This window comes from Drosophila novamexicana, unplaced genomic scaffold (genome assembly GCF_003285875.2).
Source record: "Drosophila novamexicana strain 15010-1031.04,08,12 unplaced genomic scaffold, DnovRS2.1 tig00000008-arrow-pilon, whole genome shotgun sequence".
Classification (NCBI taxonomy): Eukaryota; Metazoa; Arthropoda; class Insecta; order Diptera; family Drosophilidae; genus Drosophila; species Drosophila novamexicana.
The window spans coordinates 3822688-3846920 of NW_020824765.1; the positions used below are offsets into that span (position 1 = coordinate 3822688).

Here is a 24233-nt window from a genome sequence, read left to right on the forward strand (position 1 = left end):
AATGTAATCCACACAAAACGGGTACAAAAACGCAAATTTTCATATAAATTCCGCGCACAATTGCAAACGATTACCCATTGGAATATTACCAATTGGAGTACATGGTGAACGCGTGGTTTCTTATTAGAAATCCCCGCAAACTGTTCCATTGCTCATTGTGCGCAGAAACTATTTTAATTTAATTGGGCTATCAAATTACACATAGAACAATCTGAAAAGGTATTATTTCCCGCCCGTCATTAAGCAAAATGAAATATTTCCATGATTCGGATAATTCGTCAATAATTTCATCAATACTCACCACACACAAATCTTATCAGAACGCTTTAGAGTAACATTCGAGGAATGCTGCCAAGTGGGAATGCAATATTAATATGTATGTGTATGTATGTGTATTTTGTTCTTGTATTTCAAACTAATTGTAGCATTTGAAATATTAATAATTGCTCTATCTGATGGGTTTTAGTTAAACAATCTATAGCTAATGACTTAGTAATCTATGTGTTTCAATTGTAAACCAAAAAGTGCATAAGTAGATTTATAAAAGAAACAACTTTCATTTATTGAACTTAAGGATCGTATACAAATACAACAGAAATTAATTTACTAAATAAAATGTGCTAAGCTTTTTAAGGTGCATCTGCAAGTAAATTGACATTACATTTCAAAATAGAAGATAATTTGGTCCGGAAATTTCAAACCGAAACATATCTTTACACAATTTTCAAAAAGGCGCCCTTTTCAGTGATTCCCAATCAGCTGCAGATTTATATTATATAATGGGACAACACTGTTTTCTTTGCTATCTGTCTATCGTTCAGCCACCACATTTTTCGCCGTCATCGCTCTAAGGTTGTAAATACATTTCGATTTGTATCGGTTTGTACTTGTATTAGTATGCGGTAGACGAAGGCATATCGAAATAATAAACAATTATGTGGAATTTATAAACAATCTGTATTTTCAGTTATATTTGAGTGTGTGTGTGAATGTGCGCGTGTAATTATGCACAGAGCAGCAGCCAAATGCGCTCCAAACGGCGGTGAAAGTGTTGTTGTTGCAGCGAAATTGGTTTTCGTGGCTTGCAGCAGCGGTTGCGGTTCAATTTGTTGTGGCATTCGCTTTAGCAGCAACGATCAATTTTCCCAAAAAAAGACAACAAAGTGAAGTAGAAGAGTAGGGTTGATAAAAGAATAGTGCAACAAAAGTGCGGGCGACAAGTGCATAATAAAGAAAACAATTGCCGTTTTTATTTTTTTTTTATTTTTCGGTTTCCGTTTTGTTTGCCAATAAACTTGCAGTGCTGCTTGCGTTTACAGTTACATACTTACATACACATGTATGTATGCATTATGTATACGCTATAATAAGTTCAAGGAAAGCAGAAAGCAAAATGCGAGAAACAGAATGTGCAATGCAGTAAGAAAAAAAAACGACGCCTGCTGCTTGGGCCTCGCCTCTGTCCATTTCATATTATGTAAAGAGCGCTCTTTGTTGACTTGTGCACCTGTTTGTGTGTGCGTGCAATAAATATTAATTCGATCCAAGTTGCATGCTATGATAATGTTCAAAACGGAGCCAAATAATCGATGTGCGAAAATTTGCCGTTGTCGGCTGTGAGCTGGCGCGGGGGCAGCATTAGCGGCATTAGCAGCAACAAAGCACAGCTGAGCGACAGCAGCAGCGTCGGCGTCGCTGTATGTGTGCGTATGTGAGTGTGTGAGTGCATAGGGAGTGAAGGCAAATAACAACAGTCGCAATCGGAAGCAGGAGCAGCAACGGATCTGAAGCAAATCAACGCAAATCAATATTTATTATGTGAAACCCCAACTGAACTGCAATAATGTCTAATTAAAGCAACAAATTGATTGGTTAACAGCAACAATAATAATTGAATAGCTGTGGCAACCTTGCAAGTTCTTTGCCCTTCTATTTATTCGTTTGTTAAACGGTAAGTCGGCCATTTTGATTGCACATTTCACTTGGGTTTGCGCCTTGTGCAAAATAACGTACGGATTCGCATACACATACATATGTGCATACATGTATGTATGTGTGTTCATCTCCATATGTACGTATGAAAGTGTATACCTACTAACATACATACAATAAATATATTATAAATGCAACCAATACCAATTAATTACTTTGAATATGTACATGTATACATATGCATACACACATACATTTGCATTTGGATATGAGCGAAATTTATGGCAGTTAGAATTCGAATTTCACAAGAGAACTTTGAAGATTGCGTTGTTCAGCTTAAAACTTGTTTCTGTGCTCTGAACGTGCGTACTTATGTATGTACATCGCATAGCAACGCTTCACTTACATATGTACGGATGTATGTACCTACTCCTACATGTACATACGTATTTACATACAAGTATGTTTATAGATATACATAGTATATAGGGGCTACTCTTTATATGGACAAGAGGTAAATGATTTCAATTCACGTCTCGCTGCGTCTCATTTGATTGTTGTTTTTTTTTTGTTGACAGCAGCCCCGCCGTTTTCCATCCAAATCCAAATTCACCCGCCCCCGCTGCAGCGCACACGCTTGCTTTTGTTGTCGCCGTCTCAATCAGCTGTGTGAGTCTCGACGTCGACGTCGCCGTCGCCGTCGCTTGCTTTGCTGGGGTTTTTTTCTTCTGGTTGCTGTCTTTGTTGGGTAGCCTTGTTCTCTGCCGTCAGCGGCGCTCAGACAAAGAAACTGTTAACGCGCTCTCGCTGTGTATCCTTGACTTTATTCGTTTGCGTTTTGGAGCTTTATTTTATTTCCTTTTGAGCGGGCAGACAACAAAGAAAAATGCTCTACACAAGAACTGCGAGTGTGCTTGTATGCATGTGCATACATACATACATATATTGATTTAATACTGCAGGTGATTGACAAACGTACATACATACATACATATATACGAACGGTACAACACCCAAAAGATCATTAAAGATAGAGGGAGAGCGCATGTAACTGCTGAGTTAACAGCTCAATGGGGCTTAGAAGTTTGAATCGAATTTGTAAGCCCGTGAATTGACAATTAACAGTTATCTAATTGAGATTTGACCAATTAATTAATCGCGATTGAAGCTTTTTAGTACTTGAAAAAGACACGTGCATTTTGTTCATAGGAATTCGTAGTAGATAAAGTCAGATGAGGTGTTTTTGAATTGTTATGTTTGTAATTTAATGTCTTTATCTAATTAAGTTAATCTTATAAAATGCCCTACTGCGATATTTGTCACTTGCTTATCGCTTATTATTTACCCTTTCCAACTCATCTATTTAGTTTGCATACCTTTGCACACCTTTATATTGCGTAAATCCAGTATGAAGTAAATTTGATCAAACAGCGTGTAAATATTGTTTGTTTCAAAAAAAGTGAAACCTATCAGGCAAAATGTACTAACTTGTACATATATATACATATGCATATATAACAAAAAGCAAATCATATCGTTAAGGTCAACAACATGCCCTCTATTCAAAAATGCTAGTTGGGTAATATTTGCCGTCATAATCAAGATCTCTGTAAACAGGGTTGTACGTCGAAAAAACTGTTATGCATATGTTAAAGTGAATATTCAGAGGGTTATATTTGGTGTGTACATAATGCTTACGATGTGGGCTTAATCTACTTGACATATCTCTAAAAAATCGATGGAAACATGTAATTAAATTAAAGTTTCGAATACGCTTTTAAAAACCAACAACTTAATCATATAGCACTCATTAACATCCTGGGGTGAAATTAAAAGAAAGCTTTTTTAATTAAAGATATCGTAAAGTGTACTTGGAAAAGAATTATGAAGTTAATTCGAATTCTTTAATTTCTTATAAATAATCGGTGTGTTTCTTGAACAGGGTATTGCGTAGTCGTTGAAGATTGTTGATTTTGGTTGTTTTTTTTTCATTTTGTATTTGTCCTAAGCCCTGAGTCACAAATTATCAAAGCTGATACGTTTTATATGGGCCTGCGGGCCAGATAACGGAAAATAAACCGTACAGTGGACTAGCTTATCAAATGCTGTCAGACAGTCCAGTGCCGCCCGTGCGGCTTTTTTGGTGATTTCTAGCAGTCGAAATGGGGGTGGAGAAGGTCTGAGCACAGTTCAGACTCCTGTTAGTTGATAAAAATGAAATGCGGAAAAGAGAATAGATGTATGCACTCTGATTAACAGCCATTGAAATTAACAGACTGTTAAGCATAGTTCCACCCACATCTACTTACATGACATATACATGTAAAAACCTACACATGCGAAGTGAAGTGTTGCCGTCTCTGTTCGAGTTGATCTGTAATTTGCTCAGTGCTCTAAATAAGTTTCAATGAAGCACATCCTGAGGTCGTGTGCACCAAGTTGCTTCAACTATTTGAGTTGCTTTTGCTTTTTAGGTGGGTGGTCACACTGACCGACGGCAGCAGCTTTCAGAAGCATCGCCTTCATTTTGGAGACCCACGCTACGCAATATTTTCAAATTTTACCCCATTGCTACTTGTTGTTGTTGTTGTTGTTGTCGTTGTTTAACGGACGCTAAGCTAACAGGGAGTAAGAGGGAGAGTGCGAGTGAGAGCGCGCACAGTGACCCCGCCGCCGCTTCTGCTTCCCGTTCCGTTGCTGTCGCAGCCGTCGCTCGCCTCCTTTTGCGTTTTATTTTACGTTATTTGGTTTTTGGGTTGAATGACTTTGGACAACGTGTGCGCAAAAAACAAAAAACAAAAAAAAAAGAAAATAAGAAAATAAAGAGCGTAACATTTAAGCGTTGCCAGAGAGCCATTGAACCCACCAAAATGTAGACAGCTGATGGACGCCAGTTTATGTTATATTGCTGCCAGAGGAAGAGAGTTGTGTGCGAGGGGTGTGGTGGACAGTGTAATGGGGGGGAGGTGAATTTGTATGGTGATGTCTCGTGGCACCCTTCAATAACAGTTACAACAATGGTTCCTTGTTGTTGCCCTCCGCTACGTTCTCATCTAATTCATTTGGTGCTGGCAAAGGGGGGGGGGGGGGGGGGGGGGCTGACAGACTTGGACGGTTTCGCTTTGATTGATATTCGTATGCACTGCTTTGACGGAATTTGCGTTTCATTTCTACACACACACACACACACACACATACTAGCATGCACACAATTTCTCCAAAACACGTTAGCACAAAACAATTTGTTTAGATATGAACATACATACATACACATGTTTGTATGCATGTGTGTAGATTTATTTTTGTTGTGTCTACAAATTTAAACGGCATGGAGTCATCGCATGAGAAGAGATGAGATGATTTCTGCTTCTTGAACTCGACTCGTGGCTATCAAAATTCAATTTTACGTGATATTTTCGGAGGCAATGTTTTTTTTTCTGCCCATACTCTTCTATTTGGCTAGTTTTCTTTCTTTTTTTGTGCTCATATTCGAGTGACTCACTGCCCGCATTTGGAACATACACACACACATGCATACATATGTACAAAGTGGCATATATGGGTGCAAATACATGCATGTGGATATTTATATAGTCCAATTCGTTGTACAATCATCCGATCCAGACCCTCGTATTACGTGTTATGATCATCTATGAATATTGCAAAGAAAATTCTTATTAGAATTTGTATGCTAACTTCAAGTTAGAATTTAAATATCAATTTGGCATAAAGAACAGAAATAAGATTATTGTTGTAACAAAAACGACCCTGAACAATTTATTAAGAGATTTTGCGCAGTAGATTATAAAAACCATTTACAGGGAGGCAACTCTGCGCCTCGTCCCCCTCATGCTCGTTGCACTCTGCCAGAGCTTTGGCAGCTGTTGGTGCCAAATTAATGTGTGAATAGAATAATACGAGAATCTTATCAACATCGCAATACAATATCATATCAAGCCTTTAATGCAAAGTCATTGTAGAGGAAAATTGAGGAAATTTCTGCGCATTAGCTAGGTGGGCGGGTGGGGAGCGATCCCCATAAGTATACATCGCACATGTCCGCGTGTAAGTATGTAACTGTCTGATATAGTTACCATATTTGTAGTTACATACAAGCATATTTACACAGTTACATATGTACATACATACGTCCCTTGTATAACAATCGTCTGCCGAGCGTCTATATTTGCTCACAATCAATCTCAAGCGTCAGTCCAATGGTCGCAGAACACACACAGGCACACACACACACGCATGCACACACATGCACACCTATTTACAGACAGCACACACTTACACACGCATACACATGCAATCGACAACAATTTCAACAATTGCGTTCTATACAATTTCACATTTATAGCAACGTGCGGACCATAACAAAAGTAAGCGCTCTATAATTTATAACTTATGGTAAATAAGGCACCCACACACACATATACACACAAAGTAGCTCGACTCTCCTGATAGTGACATAGTTAAACTGTTAAACTAATATGTTCATAAACATTTAAATATGTCGTCTGCTGTTAGTTTTATTATTGTTTATTGTATCTTCGCTTTCGTAAGGCTTTTAACCGTTTGATTGTCAAAACAGCTGATCGCAGCAATTAATAAAAACAACTGCGCACATACAAACATATGCACACATGCAAAGCAATGAACACTCACACACACACACACACACACACACACACACACACACTGAAAGAAGCGCTGCCCTTTTATCAACACTTATCTGCCTCTTACGCCTCAGCACTCATCAACAGCAGCAGCTGTGAGAGAGAGAGCGAGAAGGAGAGAGAGATAGAACAAGAGCGAAAACAGAAACGAGAGCGCAAGCCAGCAACATTTTTGACATGGCCCCCCACATGCGCACACACACTGAAACGACACCAAAACAATGTGTGCCCAATAATGTTAGTGGAAAATAAGCAATTAACTTGCTTAAGGCAAAATAAAAACTTTTGGATAAGTATACAATGGTGTGTGTGGAGACACTTCTGATGTCTCCCAATGTAATACCGTTGACCAACGGCACACTGGGCCTTGCTGATGTACATATATGTATATGTACATGCATATGTATATGTATATGTATATGTACATGCATATGTATATGTATATGTATATGTGTATGTATATGTATATGTATATGTATATGTATATGTATATGTGTATATATGTAGATGTGGATGGTAATATGGTAGATTTCTATATAATAAAGAAGCCCACAGTCTGCTTGAAGGATATGAATGTTATCTATGGAAATAGTTACTAAATGGTAGATATATTCATTATAACATTAAATAAACTACAGAGTATACAATACTTCATAAATAATCAGCCCGCAAATATAAAATGTATACATAACTAAAGAATTTTCTAAAAAAAAAATTGTATGTTAAATGTTGTATATTTAATATATGAATAGGCAAAAATACATTCACATACCATTCGCAATAGCTGAAATGGGTTCTGTTAGATAATATACTTAGATTTTCCATAAATTAAAATGTATTATATATATATATATCTAATCGAGGTATGCATATAGTCATGCTCTTGTCACTTTGACAATAAGTACATTTATTTTACATATGCGGCTTAATGAGAGTTGCGCCTCGAAGAGTTTTAATTGGATGTAAGTGGAATGAACGGTTCCAGTCGCGAGTCTGAGGTTCGCGTGACCTCATCTTAATCTTTCTTTTGCTGTCCCTCGACCGATTTCGTCGGGGCTCTGTCCACTTTTCGTCATCTGTGAGATATGCGACGCACCTTTTCGCCCAGCAGCTACCTTCTTAACCGTTGGGTTTTGTTGTTCTTGTGATTGGCCTAAGTAGCATGGAAAATTTTAGAAAACGATTTCGTGGAACGGACAGTTGCCTGTACTACGCTCGGAGTTTTTTCTTTCTCATATATATATGTATATATATTTTTTTTGGTAGAAACACGTTTTATTTGTACTACTAAGTACGTAACATGGGAAAATGAAAAAAACCCGAGCCAGTCAATATTTGTCGAAAACTTGCTTGTTATCTGTCCATGGAGCTCGATAAGACGGACCTCTCCGTCGAGTTTGGGAAAAGAATATGTTTCCCTTGGCTGCGAGCTCAGAGAAGATTCGACCTTTGAACAAGGTCAGACTAGAGGAAACTGTTTTTCCTCTCTTTTGACAAAAATTTAAAAACAAATTCAAATACTACAGCAAAATTTGTAAATATATATATTAGAATCGTTATATAGCAAAAATTACCGAATTTAATATATCAAGAATATAAGGCATCGTTAATTTGAATTAAATATTTAAAATATTAGCAATGCGAAATATCTAAAGAGTTTTTTATGAAAAGCCGAGACAATTGGAACTTTAAAATACTTGAGAGCAGGGTAGAAATCCAATATGCACACACTCCGTATTAAAACTTATGACTTCTTTCTCTGTAGGTGTGCGGTCATGCTTGTGAGTGTGTGTGTGAGTGTGTGTGTGTGCGTGCGGCAGACAAATCCCGAATTCAAGGGTTCAACAATTTCTTTGCTTTCCTGTTTTGGCACAGGAGGAGACAGACATAATAAATACGTGTATATATATATATATATATATGCATATATATATGTGTGTGTGTGTGTGTGTGAGTGTGTTCGTACGTACGGTCTTGGGAGGAGAGGAGGAAAGCGGGCCAGACCAGAACCAGACAGGAGAAGACGTCGAGCGTTTTCTTTGTTTGTGCGAGCTCTTTGCAGAGTCTTTGTTGTCGCGTCTGTGGCGTGTGTCCTCCGACTTTGGCTTCTTGGGTCATTAAAGTTTCTTCTCTTTGTCACTCTCTCTCTTCTGTCCCTCTCTCTGACAAGTGATTGTACTTGTGTGCATGGCTCTGTAAAGCAGCGTGCAGAACAGAAATCGCATTAACATCAAGTCAAATCATATCAGCGCGCTGATGAGAAAAAACAATAAGTTATGTACATGTATGGTATGTGGGTGTGTGTGCGGGTGTTACTGATAAGGAGGTTGATGCAGTCCACAGCAAGAAAGCAAAGAAATCATAAAGCAAACAAACATTAAACGAACCTTGCTGCTGCCGTTGTTGTCTGGGTCGCTGACGGCGACGCATGCGTTTTTGCGATGTTTATTTACTTTGCAAAGCAAGTGAGCCAACAAGTACTCACTCACTCACACACCGATGCACAAGCTACCATACTGAGAAAATAGAATCTGCCCATATACATACAGACACACAAACATGCATGCACACATTCATGCAAACAAGCGTACATAAAGCAAAAGCAACATCAGCACTTAACGACCCGACAGAAGCAGCGCAGCAGCAGCGGCAGCAGCAGCAGCAGCAGCAGCGCAGCAGCAGCAGCAGCAACAGCCATCAAACATATGGAAACGGGTTCGTTGTATGTGCCAGCTTGTTGTATATGTGTGTGTCGCGTTGTCTGCATGGTTTGGTTTTGTTATTGAAACGCTATCACGAACACCACCAACAATTTGCCTTTTTATGTACATGCATACATGTGCATTCACATAGATACTCATTTCTTATTTACTTGTCGCGCATATGTTTTGGATTTCTGCCTCTTATTTGTGGGCTCTCTTACTCTCACCCGAGTGGAAATTCCATATGATTTTTGTATACATGCGCAGCAACATTGTTGACTCAGCAGCCTTAGCAACATGCATGTGTTGCTATCAACGTGTCTCGTCTGCGACATATTGCTATGCCAAAAAACTAGCTACATAAATGAGTACATAAATAAATGAACGACGTAGTTTCCATACATAACACACACACTAACACATATACAAGTATATAAGTCACGTTCGCTTTGTATTTAAGCAAGGCACACACATATATATATATATATATATATATATATATATATATATATATAAGCAACAAAGCAAGCAGCAAATTGTACATACATATGTATGTATTTATCTGGCGTGTGTTTCGCTGCTGCCGTCGTGTGGCTGGCTGGCTGGCTGGCTGAGGCTCGCTCAGCTGTTTTAGAAAGTTGCTGGCAGCGCTCACGTTCATTCAAGCAGCGACAGCGCAAGCGACAACATCAAAACGTCCCAGGTCCAATAGCGAGAGACACCAACGCAAAAGCTCTGACGAAGCAAGGCAAAACTTGGGTAGCTGGTGGCGCAGCACAGCAAAAGTGCAAGAGACCTATAATAAACAAACAAAAATTATACAACGAAAAAAAACCAAGAACAAATCAACAGCCAAATATCCAAAAAAATCTAAGCAGTGAACAAGTTTTTCAATAATTTGTTGTGCGCTTCGTCAGTCGCCCAAGTGCCCAGTGCAAAGTTTACCACTCTCGCAGTTGCCTGCTGACGTTTGTTTTCTTTTATGTTTTGTTTCGCGTTCTCGTGTGGAGTAGACACACTAAAATAAATAGAGACAGAGAGAGACTGTTACCCAAGCCGTTTGTTTGTTAGTGTGTGCGTGTCTGCGTTTCTGTGAGCGTGTATGCGTGAAGCGAACGTCCTCCTTTAACTCAATTCAATTCGATTCAATTCACGTTGAAAACGCAACGCAAAACCGTTGAAAATTCAAATGCTACGTTCAAATTTGGGATGCTGCTGCCGTTGTCAGCCGCTAAGAACTAAAACAAAGCAAACACATCATCAGCGACAGCACTACCAACAACAACAACAACAACAACAACAACAAGAACAGCAGCAACGGCGACAAAAAACCACAACCGCAGTAAAGAGTTAAAATTATGCCAGCCGAAAGAACAGTTGCAAAGCAGAATGCAAAGCAGAATTCAAAATTGAGCAAATTCTAAAGTTTTGAAATCTTCCATTGCCAGCAAAAGTGTGTTTAAAAGATTTCAGATAAAGGTTTGTATTTGTATAACTGTGTTTGTATGCGTGTGTGCTTGAATGTATGTATTGTTCGATTTACATGCGCATGTATGTATGTATGTATGCGTTCTATGTGACGTCGCTGTAGCCACTCAGCTGTGCGTTGCGCATGTGTTGGTGACGTAATACACTGGCAAAGAACGGCAATAACAGCGTAATAGCTAAAGCTTTTAAACTTGTCCACCCACATATGTGCAGACATGTATGTGTGTGTGTGTGTGTGTGTGTGAGTGTGTGTATGTATATACATATATAATATATAATGACACACGCGGTTAAGCTTTTCAGTCAGCGTCAAAGTTGAATAATTGCAGATCGCACAGGCACACACACACACACACACACCTACAGATATACACTCTGGGAGACTATGCGACGCCCCCTTCAGCGTTGGCGTTGCGCTTGTATAACAAATAAATAACAGAAAAGTAATTCAAATATCGCTCCCGCTTGCTTTTAGCTTGCTCAGTCGTTCGCTCGCTCCACTCCCTCAAATTACTTGTGAATGTGTGAGTGTGTGTGTGTCTCTCTCTCTCTCTCTCTGAGAGACTAAGTGTGTGTGTGTGTGTGAAGTCAGGAAAAATACTCGCTTTTGAGTTTTTGTATTATAATTGACACACATTTTCTAATTGTGGCGTTAAGTCGCCGTTTGTCCATATTTTCTTGCTCGCTCGCACACACACACATACACACGCACACAAACACGAATGAAACGTGGATCGTTTATCAAGCTGTCAACTTTGAGGCGCGGCGCTGCCAACTTGCGCCACAATCAGCTGTAACGGCACAGGTGTTAACAAGCGTAACCACGTCGTGCAGTTGTTGTTAGTTAGAGCTTTAGCTAGCAGCTGCTGTTCGTTAACTCGCACAGCACAGCGTCTGTCACTGGCCTTGTGTAACTCGTCAGTTGATAAGAACTTTAGATATAGAGCTCTCAGTTGCGCAACACCAGCTTCACGCACACAAAGATACACGGGTTCTCGTCTCGAGCAGTGGCTGAAATATCAAGGTTAGACGCGAACCGGTTCAAGCCTAGATTATGTGAACCAATGATTGGAACCGTTACCCCCTTAGTTTACAGTTGCACTTTAATTTTATATGCCAATTAGATTCATTACAGCTTTCTCCTAATATGTGTATGTGCATACGTGTGCTTTATAGATAAGACAATGCCCAAAAATGGACATTCAAATGAGAGCCAGCCGCGAAATGAAAACACAAAACAAAACAGATAGCAAACAGCTGTTGTTATCTTATACATACACACACACACACACACACACACACACACACACACACACACACACACACACACACACACACACCAATACATGCATGCACAGAGTATATATTATGTATATGCTTAATTTGTTTGCTTTCGTTTTGTTGCTGTTTGGGGCCAATTTTGTACCTTATGCATTTGGTCGCTTGATTGGGGCAATGTAAAACTGTAAAAGCCAAAGAAAGAGCGATAAACGAAAAAAAAAAAATGCGTCGCATCGCGTGTAATTTTATACGTGCGCAGTTTGTAATGTAAATGAGCAGAGAGCTGAGCATGTGTGTGTGTGTGTGTGTGTGTGCGAGACGCAGAATGGCAAAAACGAAAGGAAAATGTTGTTGGTATTCCATAATCAAATATAGTAAGAAAGCAAAAGAAAAACAAGTAAAAATAAAATCGGGCAATGCGCAGGAGGCATTGGCTCTGCTTTGCTTTCCGTCCACTTGGCTCGGTCGAGCGGTCATTTGCTTTTGCTCCTCTTCCTCCGCTTGCTCCTCCTGCTCCTCGACACGTTGCGTCAACTCAAAGTTCTGAATGTGAATGTGCGTTTTCTCTCAATTTGCAAAGCGGCAGCATTTTGTACTTTTGGCTAAAAATAAAACGCACTGCTGCCGTCAACACACATGCACACAAGCACTCACTCACACACACACACGCGTGTAAGTCATCGCGTCTTGTTGTCCTGTCACTGCTCACCTCTCTCCTGGAGACTGCCCCCTTCCATTCGTTGAAGCGAGATGTACTCACGTGCTCACGTTACAGACAAAGAGGAAGAGCCGAAGCAAGAGCAAAAGTAAACGCAACCGCTGCCGCTGCCGCTGCCTCTGCCGCTGCTGCTGCTGCTGCTGCTGCCTTGTATTTGTTTACAATTTATCGTGTGGTTTTGTTTTTGCTTTTTCCATTTACTGCGCACATGTGAGCGACGCTCTGCATGTGTGCGTGCGTGTGTGTGCAAAGGAGAGTAATTGTGTAAGAGAGAGCGCGAAACCGTGTAACTCTTTGCTAAGCATTGTGTAAGAAACAGGGTGTCTCAGTGTGGCAATCTCTAACATTTGTGCTTAGCTACCAAAATGATTTAATTCCCCATTCAATGGGCACAGATTATAGCGCGCTATCTGAACAATGCCACATAATGTGCAAGTGTATATGTTTATTCAGCAATATATGTCTGTAGCTTTCGATACCTGCAATTAATTAACACACATTTATTCTCCCATTCTAATTGCAGCCCACAAAGCAAAAATAATGGAATTTTAACAAAGTTACAAAAGGTAAGTGATGCTGATTTTATATATTGAATGCAGTTGTATGCTTGAATTTAGTTAAAATGAAATGTTGAATTGTCATTGCAATTAGTAGAGACAATTATCTATAGAAACGCGACAAATAACAATTAGACGAACAGATAACAGCTGTAGTTCTGCGAAAATATATTAAAAAATAAAAAACAGCTTTTTAATTAATGACTTTTGCGTGGCAACTATTAGTCGATCATGCCCATTTACATGTTTAAGTTTTCTTTGCTTTTTTTTTATTTGTTGATTTGAAAACCTTGAGTCGCTGTCTTGCCTATGATATGTTCACATGCATGTGTGTGTGTGTATGTGTGTATATGTACATAGATGTTGTTTATGTATTGCACTTCAAAGCGAGCTCATACCCGTAGGTGCGCCCCTTTGACTAGCCCACTGAAACGCAACGGTCTCAGCTCAGCTGTGAAACGCCAAAAGGCGGCAAAGAGGGCTGTGGCTCCACGTGTACCCCCACCCCCATAGATACATACATACATATGTATATGTACATAGATACATAGATAGTTAGATAGATATATAGATAGATGGGTACTTTGTAAGGTCGACAACGAGGTCAACAGCGATTTGAAAAGATCTATTGTCTAATCAAAGTCATCTGCGCGCGGTACATAAATATGTCTGTGTGTGTGTGTATGAGTGTACATGCATGCACATGCCTGTGTAATTATTGGCCAACGCGTGTAAAATGGCATTCAATATGAGTGAAAATATCTGTATGCATATGCATGCATGCATGTATGTATGTCTGTATGTGCACATACATTGTGTGATATATCACGCGATATATGGCCGTCCGACTTGTCTTAATTACGTTGCGATGCGTCGTTGTCGTTTGTGAGACACTTCCGCCTTATATGACACATTTTTGCAAAATGAAGTGACAATTAAATGCAAGAGTTCTTGAATATGTGCATGTATAAAAATACCTGTTAAATTTATAGCTGTATGTACATGCATGCATACATATGTATGTGTGTGTGTGTGTGTGTGTGTATAGATGTCATGACGCATTTGGCGGGGTGACTAAACAGACTAAATGGATGACATGCTTGAAAACTTTTCCATATCGTTGGCGCTTTTCGCTGCACTCGCCGACGTCAGCAGCGGTTCGGTCCATCCGTTGCCTTTGGCGCATTTCATAATCAAATGGCAGCCAAATGCAAAGGAAGCAGCGCGAGGGGGGAGGGGCGCAGCAGCTAAGCGAAAGGCGACGACAGCGTCGGAACTTGTTTTTCAAAGTTGCAACACTTTTTGCTTTTCAAATATACAATTGTGAACTGGTTTTTGTTGGCAGTTGGCTGCAGCGCCATCTAGCGGCGACATTAGCTAGCATTAATGTATGTGTATGCATGTGTACATAGTTTACCTTTCACTGTTGCCACAACTCTTTGTTTTGTTTTGTTTTCTTCCTTTCCGCAATTTGCATAACGGCACACACACACACACACACACACACATCTCAATCAAATACATAAATGCAAATATTGCAACAGGCCTCAAAAAATGTGCAATGAATAAGCAGAACGCACTCAGCAAAACTAACGAACACACATAGAGAAACACACACACATGCATGTGTACATTGACACACACACACACACACTCGCACGATTATTGCAAAATCAAAAGCATGCCAAGGACGGCGACCAAAGCGAAATTTAATTAGTTCACAATGAAAACAAAAAGTGCAATTGATCAAGTATGTTGCGGGTCTGCCAAAATACCGTTCAGTTAACACTTGTACTCAGCTAGCACAGCACACTCTCTTCCTCTCTTCCTCTCTCTCCCACTCTCTTTACCAGTCAGCCATGCTTCCCTTTACAAACTGCCACGTTCAATTTTGTTACGTTACGCTACAATTTGTAGAGCATTTCAACTGCGTCATATCTTGAAATGATTTATATCTTGCCGTTTTCCTGGTGCCCAATCACATAGGTACTCATTTATTATATATGCATACATATTTATTGTACATAAAGTAAATAAATAAACGCAAACATAATTTATACAAAAAAAAAAAAAAAAAAGGAAAATAAAAGCGAAACAGCGATAATGTAATCAAATATTATTAAACTCCACGGCTGCTACTGTTGCGGTTATTGCTGTTTGGACTGTTACGTTCCATTCGCTTGCCCTCATTTTCGTACGGGTAGTTGTTGTTGCTGTGTGTATATGTGAATGCGTGTCTATTGTGGGCCAAGTGTATATGTATGTATGTAAATGTGCGCGAGCGACCATAAACAAAACTACTTACGCTCACATGCACGCTCAAATACGTGTGAGCAAACATTGCCAACTGATTGTGAGCAGCCAACACAAAAATCATATGTTTTCTAATAGCGCTCGCACATATACACTCACACACTCACATACTCGGCATATACTCACCTCTCTTCCTCTCTCTTTGTGTATATGTTTATACACCAATACACATAGGTTTCGTCTCGCGCGCTAGTTATATATTGTGTATGCAGGTCAAGAAGAAACGCAAAAAACAAAAGCAAGAGTAAAGACAAACATGTTTACCAGTTGACTGAGACAGACAGAGAATGCGAGCGCGAAAGAGAGGGCGCGTTTGTGCTCTCTGACATTTGTGTTGGTTTTGGCAACATGTTGCCAGCGTTGGGCAACACATGCCTAAACAAAAAAAAAAAAAAAAAAATAAAACACAAATACGAACAGCTGTTTTCGCTGTGTGCATGAGAATTGTTGCCAAGCGCGACTTGAGCACTTTTTTAGTGGCCCCCCTCCGCTGATGCTTGACCTTCGAAACGTTGCAAATTTTTTATTAGAGAAAAAAACTGCATGTTGCACGCTAAGCCTGACTTCTAGTGCCAAATGACGTCATAGCGTTAGCAACATGTGTTGCTAAAGCTGCATTCACAAATGCATTGGCCCCCTTCCGCTGCCTCTCTGCCGCCTCACACTCTGTTGTTCTGTGCTGTGACATGGCAACAGCTGCCTGATTAAGTAACGACCTGGTTGCCTGCTTTTTTGGGGGCCACATTGAGGCCGTGTTAGTGTGTCGCCGCCAAGAGCCAAGAGAGCGTCTGTAGAATGCAGGATCTGGGCCAAAGTAAATTCCATTGGCTTATGTAAAATGTGTGCACATATGAATGTACATACGTATATGCTGAGGACCTTCACAGCATAATTCAATTTGACATACAGGGTGCCTCAGGTGACCCAGTTTATAGTTGGTGACATTCACGCTGCATTCACCCAATGCCATTTCGTGTTATATTTCTTGTTGTACATAGATATGTGTGCACATAGATACACATTCATACAAAAAAGACTTTAAAATATCGTCTCTAAATGGGAGCATACCTTGCGCCTCTTGAGAGGAGACATATGGCCCCACGACCTTGGGGAACCAAAGAACAAACTCTTAATTTAGGCTGCACGCCATAAGATTCAATTCCATCGCTAATCACACACATGTTTCTTCTTCTTCTGCAGTGTACTTCTGGTGCAGGTGCGAGAGGACGACAACCACATCTAAAAGAAGGGGAAGAGGATCAGTAGCAGAAGTATACGCCGGGAGAATTCAGTTGAGAGGACAGCAGAGGGAGGAGCACATGATACCCACAAGCGTCACCAATTCGCCGCCAGCCGCTGGCTTGGCACAGAATGGAGCAGCTGCTGTTGGCGGCACTGCAGCAGCAGCAGCAGTAGCTGCATCGACGGCGGCAGCGCAGCAGAGCAACTACAACTCGATTGTGCTGGGCCTGGCCTCGCTCATACTGGAGGGCAGGCCCATATCCGATGATGAGTACCAAGTGCAGCAGCAGCAGCGACAGCAACAGGTGACGCCAGCGACTAGCAGTGGTCGCCTCTCGCCACGCCCCTCCACATCGCGGGCAGCCATCAACATTACAACGAATCCCTATGCAGCCATGGCTAGTGGCACGCCCCGTTCCGCCTATACCCATGCTCACGGATACGGGCTCGCCTATGGTCATGGTCAGGGACAGGGATATGGTTATGGTGCCAGTGCCAGCGCAAGCAGCAGCAGCAGTGCCACGCATCAACGTTGGACGCAGAAGCTCTGCCAGCTGCGGCAGGTCTCGCCGGCGGCGCAGAGTATGAGTGCCGAGCCGGAGCTTGTGGCACTGGCCATTAATGAGCTGAATGCGGATCGGGGCGATTTTGAGATTGTGCGTCGCGTCATGTTGAATCGTGCTGGCGGAGGTGGCGGGGGAGGAGGAGGAGTAGGGGGAGCAGCTGGAGAGCAGCTAGCTACAAATAACTCGAGTGCTGCCAGTTCACCCGGCTCCGGCTCTGATAATATTTTGCACTCGCTGCAATCGCTAGCCACGACCTGTCTGCGCGGCGGACCCGCTGTGACCACCGAGACGCGACCCCTGAGCCTGGCCCTCGGCTTTGGCTCGCCGACAACAACACCAACAACTGTGAGTGCCGCCAGTCTGTTGGACTATAACTGCAGCCGGACAATGCCTGGCGGCAGTGGTTCACCAGGGGGTGGAGGAGGATACGGTGTGGGAGGAGGAGGAGGAGTAGCAGTTGGAGGAGGAGTAGGAGTAGGATTAGGAGGTGCAGCAGCCACATCAACAGCCACTGCCAGCAACAACGCAGCTGGAGCCGGATGCGGAAACGGAACCAGCTCCAGCTGCACCACGCGGCCCAAACACGGGCCACACTGTGATCAGTTCCTCAGAAAGATGGGCCTCGCCAAGGGCGAGTCTGCCGACGCTGAGGAGCATTTCTGTGATATGTCTTACGTAAATATAACCGTGAGTAATCCATAGACCCATCTCCCATATGCAATTATCTTATTTGTTATTTCGTCCTTGCAGTGTTCCCGCTGGCGTGCCCATTGCATGAAGATGGAGGCCATTCTGGCGCGCCGGGAGCCCGTCTGCATCGAGGTGTATCTGGGCCCCGCCGGCCACAAGATTCTGCTGGAGCAGTGGATCATCAGCGGCAAGGAGAAGTAAGTGTGACGCCGATCAACACATTTCTGTACTCATATTGGGCTGTAGTTCATATTTGAACGATCTTCAAAATCGCAGATCGCATTTGTAAAGATACAAATCCATACGAACTACAGTTATTTCATGCAATAACTCAATTTTCAAAGAATCCTTAACAACAAACAATCCATGACAACTTTACGATGCAGCGCTCCGAACTGCCTGAATCTGAATCAATGCCACATTTAAGCACTCATCAGTTCCATGCATCCATGTGGAGCTTATCGCGCAGATCCGCACTCCAATCAAACACAGATGGACGCATTTCCGATCCAAAAAAGTATTTATACATATTTTGTTGACCAGCATCAAGAGTCGCGTCGGATACTTTCAAAGTTAGAGGGGTTCCCTTAGATGCCACGCAAAATAAGCTCAGTTTAGATTTATTAGTCATTTGTGATTCTGTGACAAATCTTCACGGAAGTCTGTAAGGAATCAGGCAGGAGTAAAACATATCTACAAGTCGAGCACTTTCTAATGGAAAGCACTTTTATTTCTTGCCTATCCAACTTTGCATAAGCCGAGTTCTATCTAGTTTCTATCTATCTATCTCTAGTTTCTAGACATTATTACTTCACCCGCAACTAAAATTTTATCGTCCTACTTTAACACTTAGCCAAGGTATTTCCGTGTGTGCTAATCTTGTTTCAAATATCTGAAAATATCTATTAAAAGTGTTCAAAATGAGTTTCGAGCCGAAAAATCTACCCCATTAACACAAATTACTTAATTGATTATTAATTATCAAGCAGTCCGTTAATCAGACAATCTATCAGTTAGTCAGATCGAACTTTTTTAAATATATATATGGTAAATGCATGTCATATATATAGTACACGTTTGGCATATGTCGATTGTGTAGAAATATCACAATAGAGATTTGAAGTCGAGTCTCGCGAGGATGATAAAAACTTTAGCTGCAATCCCAATTCCAAATCCCAATCCTAGTCCCAGTCCTGGACTTCGCGGCGCTCTTGATGTGTTTAGAGATCAAAGCATTGTTAAATTCGGTTTCATTTGATTTCCATAACTTGCGACTCTTGCTAATGCACAACTTTTTTTTGTTTGCCAATCCCGCAGAGTGCCGCCGCCGACGATGACGCTGCCGTCGCTGTGCAGTGCGATTCGCAGCCAGCTTTACTTTTCACAGATCGTGGCCTGGTGCGATCTGCTGCGCAAGTGCGATCCCTCGGTGTATGACAGCGGGCGCGTCATCTTTGCCAACGGCAGCGGCAGCAGCAGCACGGCCGGAGATCTGGCCGGGCACAGTGCCTCGACGAGCTCGGCTGCGGCTGGGATGCGACGGCCGCGTCTCAACATCTTCTACAGGATCCGGCCACATGACCTGAGTTGCTCGAATGGCAACCACAACGATGGCGGCTTCAGTGCCAAGGCGAACGTGCACAACTTTCCGCACGTGAACATTGCCGAGAACTTCAGCGTGGCGGTCTGCGTCAAGAGTCTTCCGCGCTTCAACGGCGGCTTGCCGCACGTTTCGCCTGCGGTGTCCAAGCCGCGCACACAGAGAGCCGAGCCGGCGGCCAGCACGCCCACAGGCGGCGGAGGCATGTGCGCGGCCACGCCAACCGGGCTGGGCGCACGGATTGCCATCAGCACAACGCCGCCGGCAAGCAGCTGTGATAAGTTTGGGGCTAGGCACCAGCAGGAGCGGGAAGCTGAGGCAGGAGCGGCGGCAGAGGAGGACGGAGCTCGAGATGATCTGGATGGTCATCGGGAAAGGCAGCTGCAAAAGTATCGCAAACGTATGCAGCGCCGGGACAAGAAGCGCGAACGCAAGCCCTCAGATCAGTTGGAGCACATGGAACCCATGGACGAGGGCAGCGAGGAGACGCAAACGCAGGCAATGGTCCTGACGCTGACGGCGCCGCGTCGCATCGCGATGATCTCGACGGGCACACAGACCTCGCTGAGCAGCTGCCAACAGTGCGGCAGCGAGAAGACCCTGCTCTGCCTCAATTGCAGCGCCGACGATGCCGAGCCGAAGACTGGGCACGATGATAATGACGACGGCGACGACACAAGCGCCTCGGAAATGGAGGACTCGTCCAGCTGCAGCCTCAGCAGCTCCGATCTCATTGTGGGCACACCGCGCAACAAGGCCGAGCTGCTGCTCCAGGCCATACAGCGCACGCCAAAGAACCGAAAGCCCACACCAAAAGCAGCAGCAGCCGCGGCAGCAGCAGGAGCAGCAGCAGCAGCGTCTAACGATCTCAAAGCTGGAATAGTGCAACAGGGCCAGAGTCGAAACCAGAACAATAACCAGCTGAAGCCAGCGCCAACTAGCGGATGTCAGGTGTGCAAGCGCCAGAAGACACAGCACAATTTTGGCGCTGGCAAGGCGAGTAAAAAGGATGCGGAGTTGCCATCGAACGGGACGAACGGGCACGGAGCGGATAACGAGGGCGAGGGCGCCGACAACAGCATGGATCAGGAGGTGGAAGTGGTAAGCAGACTCAGCATAATATATGTCCTTGCTTTACTAATCTATTCCCATTCTCATTCCCGTAGAGCGCCTCGACCAAGCTGACGCCGAACATCGATCGCTGCTCACTGAATGCTGGCCAGGAACGCTGTCAGACGCCAACGGATGTCGGTGGCTGTGCCATGGATGAGCGCATTGTGGTGCAGTTCAAGACGCCCATCAGTCATGTGCCGCTCAAGCTGCAGGAGTTCCAGTCGCAGTCGCAGTCGCAGCCACAGCAGCAGCAACCACTTTATCAGCAGCAGCTGCCGCCGTTGACGGGGCAGCCGACAAAGGCGCCCAATCAGCTGCGACTGAATTGCAGCGGCGGCTTGCTGGACAGGGAGACGCCGCCGCCAATGCTGTCGCCGCTGCTGCGCAAGGCACTGCCCAAGGTCAATTTGACGACGATCTTCTGCAGCAGCTCGGCGCCCATTACCATTGACAGCGGGCTGGCCTTTTGCTTTGAGCCGCCAGCGCTGAGCTATGCCCACTCGCAGTCGCAGTCACAGTCGCTGCTGACACCGCCGGAGGCGGCCAATCTGCCCGTGCAGAAGTCCTACTCGGCCCCGACGCTGCCCAATGCGCTGTCGGTGTCGCCGCGCTTCGCCAAGCAGGCGGCCTTCTACAAGCGTCGTTCGCGACATCTGAGCGACCGGTCGGACCGCAGCTCGCTGGGCTCCGATGAGCAGCTGTCGGACGAGGATCTCGAGTCGGGCATGTGCAGTCCGGCGGGCTCGCCGCTCAAGACGCGAGCGCGTCTAGCGACACAGTTCGGAGGGCGACCGCTGCTGGGCAACCTGGAGGAGTCGCTGCTGCAGAAGCGTTTGCTGCCCAAGATCGAAGTGGCCGGTTTTCGTCTGCAGCTGGGCGCCTCAGGTGGCTTCTGTCCCACACAGCTGACCATTCCGGCCTCCTCGTACTTCTACGAGCTGCACGGCGAGACGCTCAGCACGCCCTACCTGGTGCGTATACTTCCCAGCACTGGTTGCTGTTCTGCCCGGTCTATTTAATAACTTTTCCCTTTGGCTAATTGCAGTGCGAGATTCGATTGCCACGCAAAGGTTACTTTGTGCCGCGATCGGGCACTGTGCAGGCGACGCTCCTGAATCCCATGGGCACAGTGGTGCGCATGTTTGTCATTCCCTACGACATGCGCGACATGCCGCCACTGCATCGCACCTTTATACGTCAGCGCATCCTCGCCGAGGAGCTGCCCGGCGCCAGTCCTTGCGGCGGCGGCATCATGATGCAGCCACATCGGGAAAGGGAGCCGGGCAGCCCAACAGCCATGAGCACCACCAGCAAACTGGGCCACTTTATCAGTGCCGAGCAGATGAAGCGACTGCGCTACTCCATACACCTGAGGTCAGTATAGCTGATGGGTTAGCAATGGGCAAAAGGCAGGAAAACCAGCCAACTTGTAACTACTTCATCCAAGGCTCATTCAACTTGCGTTAGATAGGTTAAAATTGTTCCTCAAAGAGAGAAAAGCTATTCCAACGTATATCATTCATGTTGTGCGTCGATATAGGATTGAAATGTTTTCAATAATCAAATCAGACTCGAATAATCGAACTTTTGTGGTCATAAAACATTTAAGATAAAGTCTCTTATCTTCAGTATTTCGGGCAAAGACAATATAAACACGAAGATGGGTACTTTCTAGCCTGGCTTCTCGTCTGGCTTTTCCCACTTCACACGACATGCCAGCCGACTGACTGGCTGTTCGCTTTTCAAAAGCTAAACGAATGAATAACGAAGTGTTTATATTGTCTTTGAATTTGAAATTTGTAAATTCCAAGCCAGAATTTGAGCCAGCGAAACTGACTAACGCTGGCAAGGAATTCGTGAATCATTGTCTAGCTTAGATTCGCTTTAATTTCTAGAGAAATGTTTAACTCTTTGATTTTTGTGCATCGCAGGTTCCAGACATCGCGTTCCGGCCGCCTTTCGCTGCACACGGACATTCGTCTGCTGATCTCAAGGCGCACGGACTGCGATACAGCGGCGGCGCACGCCAAGGGCATGGTGGAGGCGCCCAATGAGCTGGTGACGGATACGCTGATGCCGACCGAGCCCAGGTACAGTGCGCGCCAGGAGAGTCCCGGCAAGATTTAGTAGTTGCTGAGCGCCCTGGGCGTGGCATGTGTCAACGGCAACTGCGGTGGCAACTTTGTGCGGCGCCTGTGGAAGCAGCTGCAGGCGCGCTGGCAACTCTGGCAGCAATGCCCCAAGTATCAACTGTAGAGCATCGAAAATTGGCAGTTCTCTGGACAAGCTTAACAACGGGAATCGAGACAAATTTCCGACCAGACGCTGTTCTATTCTCTCTCTGTCCCCACGCCCTGCCCCGCCCAACCCCCCACCACAACTCTGTTTAAGTCAGTTTAAGGCCTCTAGTTTGAATTTTTGAAAATTGTGTTAATGCTAAGCAGAAAGAACATTGCGAAGTGCAACAACAACAACAACAACCTAATGATTAATGCCTCTACTCTCTCTCTGTCTCTATTTCTCTCGCTTTGTGAAGGGGCCATCCACAAGAAAAACAAGCAAATATCTCAATTTACACTGAATCCCTGAGGATCCACATTATTATGGATAGGAGCAGCAGCTCCGCATAGCAATACTAAGATGTAGTTACAACCAATCATATGCAATACGAGTATATAGAAACGAGTGCGAGTGTATAACTTGAGTGTCTGAGTGAGAATGTGAATATATATGTGAATGTGAATGTATTCAGAGAGCAATCAGAGCTAGCAGCACAGCAGCCAGTTGCAAGCGAGGGTCAATCAGTCAATCAGTCAATCAGCGAGCTGTAAGGAGAGAGAAACCCAACCGAATTCTGAGCTAGATCTAGTCTCTCACAGAATGGAGAAGCCCTGCTTTATTTCTTTAACAATTTTAGGGAAATCGCAGCGAATAAGTTATCATATCTTTGAAAGAGTTTTCCTAGCTTAGATCCTGCCCCCAGCTTAACTGACGAATAAGTTTTCTTATGCATATTCCTTTATAAATGCGTATGTAGAGCTTAGAAATGCAATCGATTAAATGTGTTCAAAGGAAAATTTCAAGTGAAAACAGCAACTGAATTTGGCATGTGTGTGTCTGTGTGTGCGAGTGTGTGTGTTGGCCAGCTCATATCGATCGTTGTTGTTAGCGTTTAGTGTGCGATTTTCAGTCTAGTTTTCCAATCAGATTTCAATTGAATTCCCCGAGCTCTTATTTTTGAGTTTCCCCTTAGTTTTTTTGTTTCTGAGTTTTGCGTGTTTTTGAAAGCGTGCCTGTGATACGATATGAGCTGCCGGTTGAGGTATTTCAATAACATAGGGCTTTAGTT

General features: G+C 43.7%; 1 protein-coding gene across 2 annotated transcripts; it reads left to right on the forward strand.

Moving 5' to 3' along the window:
* The first annotated feature begins 726 nt into the window (after positions 1-726).
* On the forward strand, positions 727-23369 carry LOC115764236. Of its 2 annotated transcripts, none has more exons than XM_030707162.1 (8): positions 727-1951; positions 13327-13369; positions 16874-18168; positions 18232-18368; positions 19489-20872; positions 20938-21855; positions 21930-22258; positions 22816-23369. In XM_030707162.1, the coding sequence occupies exons 3-8, from the start codon at positions 16993-16995 to the stop codon at positions 23009-23011; spliced, it is 4140 nt and encodes a 1379-aa protein (XP_030563022.1). In that variant the 5' UTR covers positions 727-1951; positions 13327-13369; positions 16874-16992; the 3' UTR covers positions 23012-23369. The 2 variants fall into 2 exon arrangements, with proteins under 2 accessions (XP_030563022.1, XP_030563015.1); XM_030707155.1 differs by lacking the exon at positions 727-1951 and adding an exon at positions 10592-10795.
* The last annotated feature ends 864 nt before the right edge of the window (positions 23370-24233 follow it).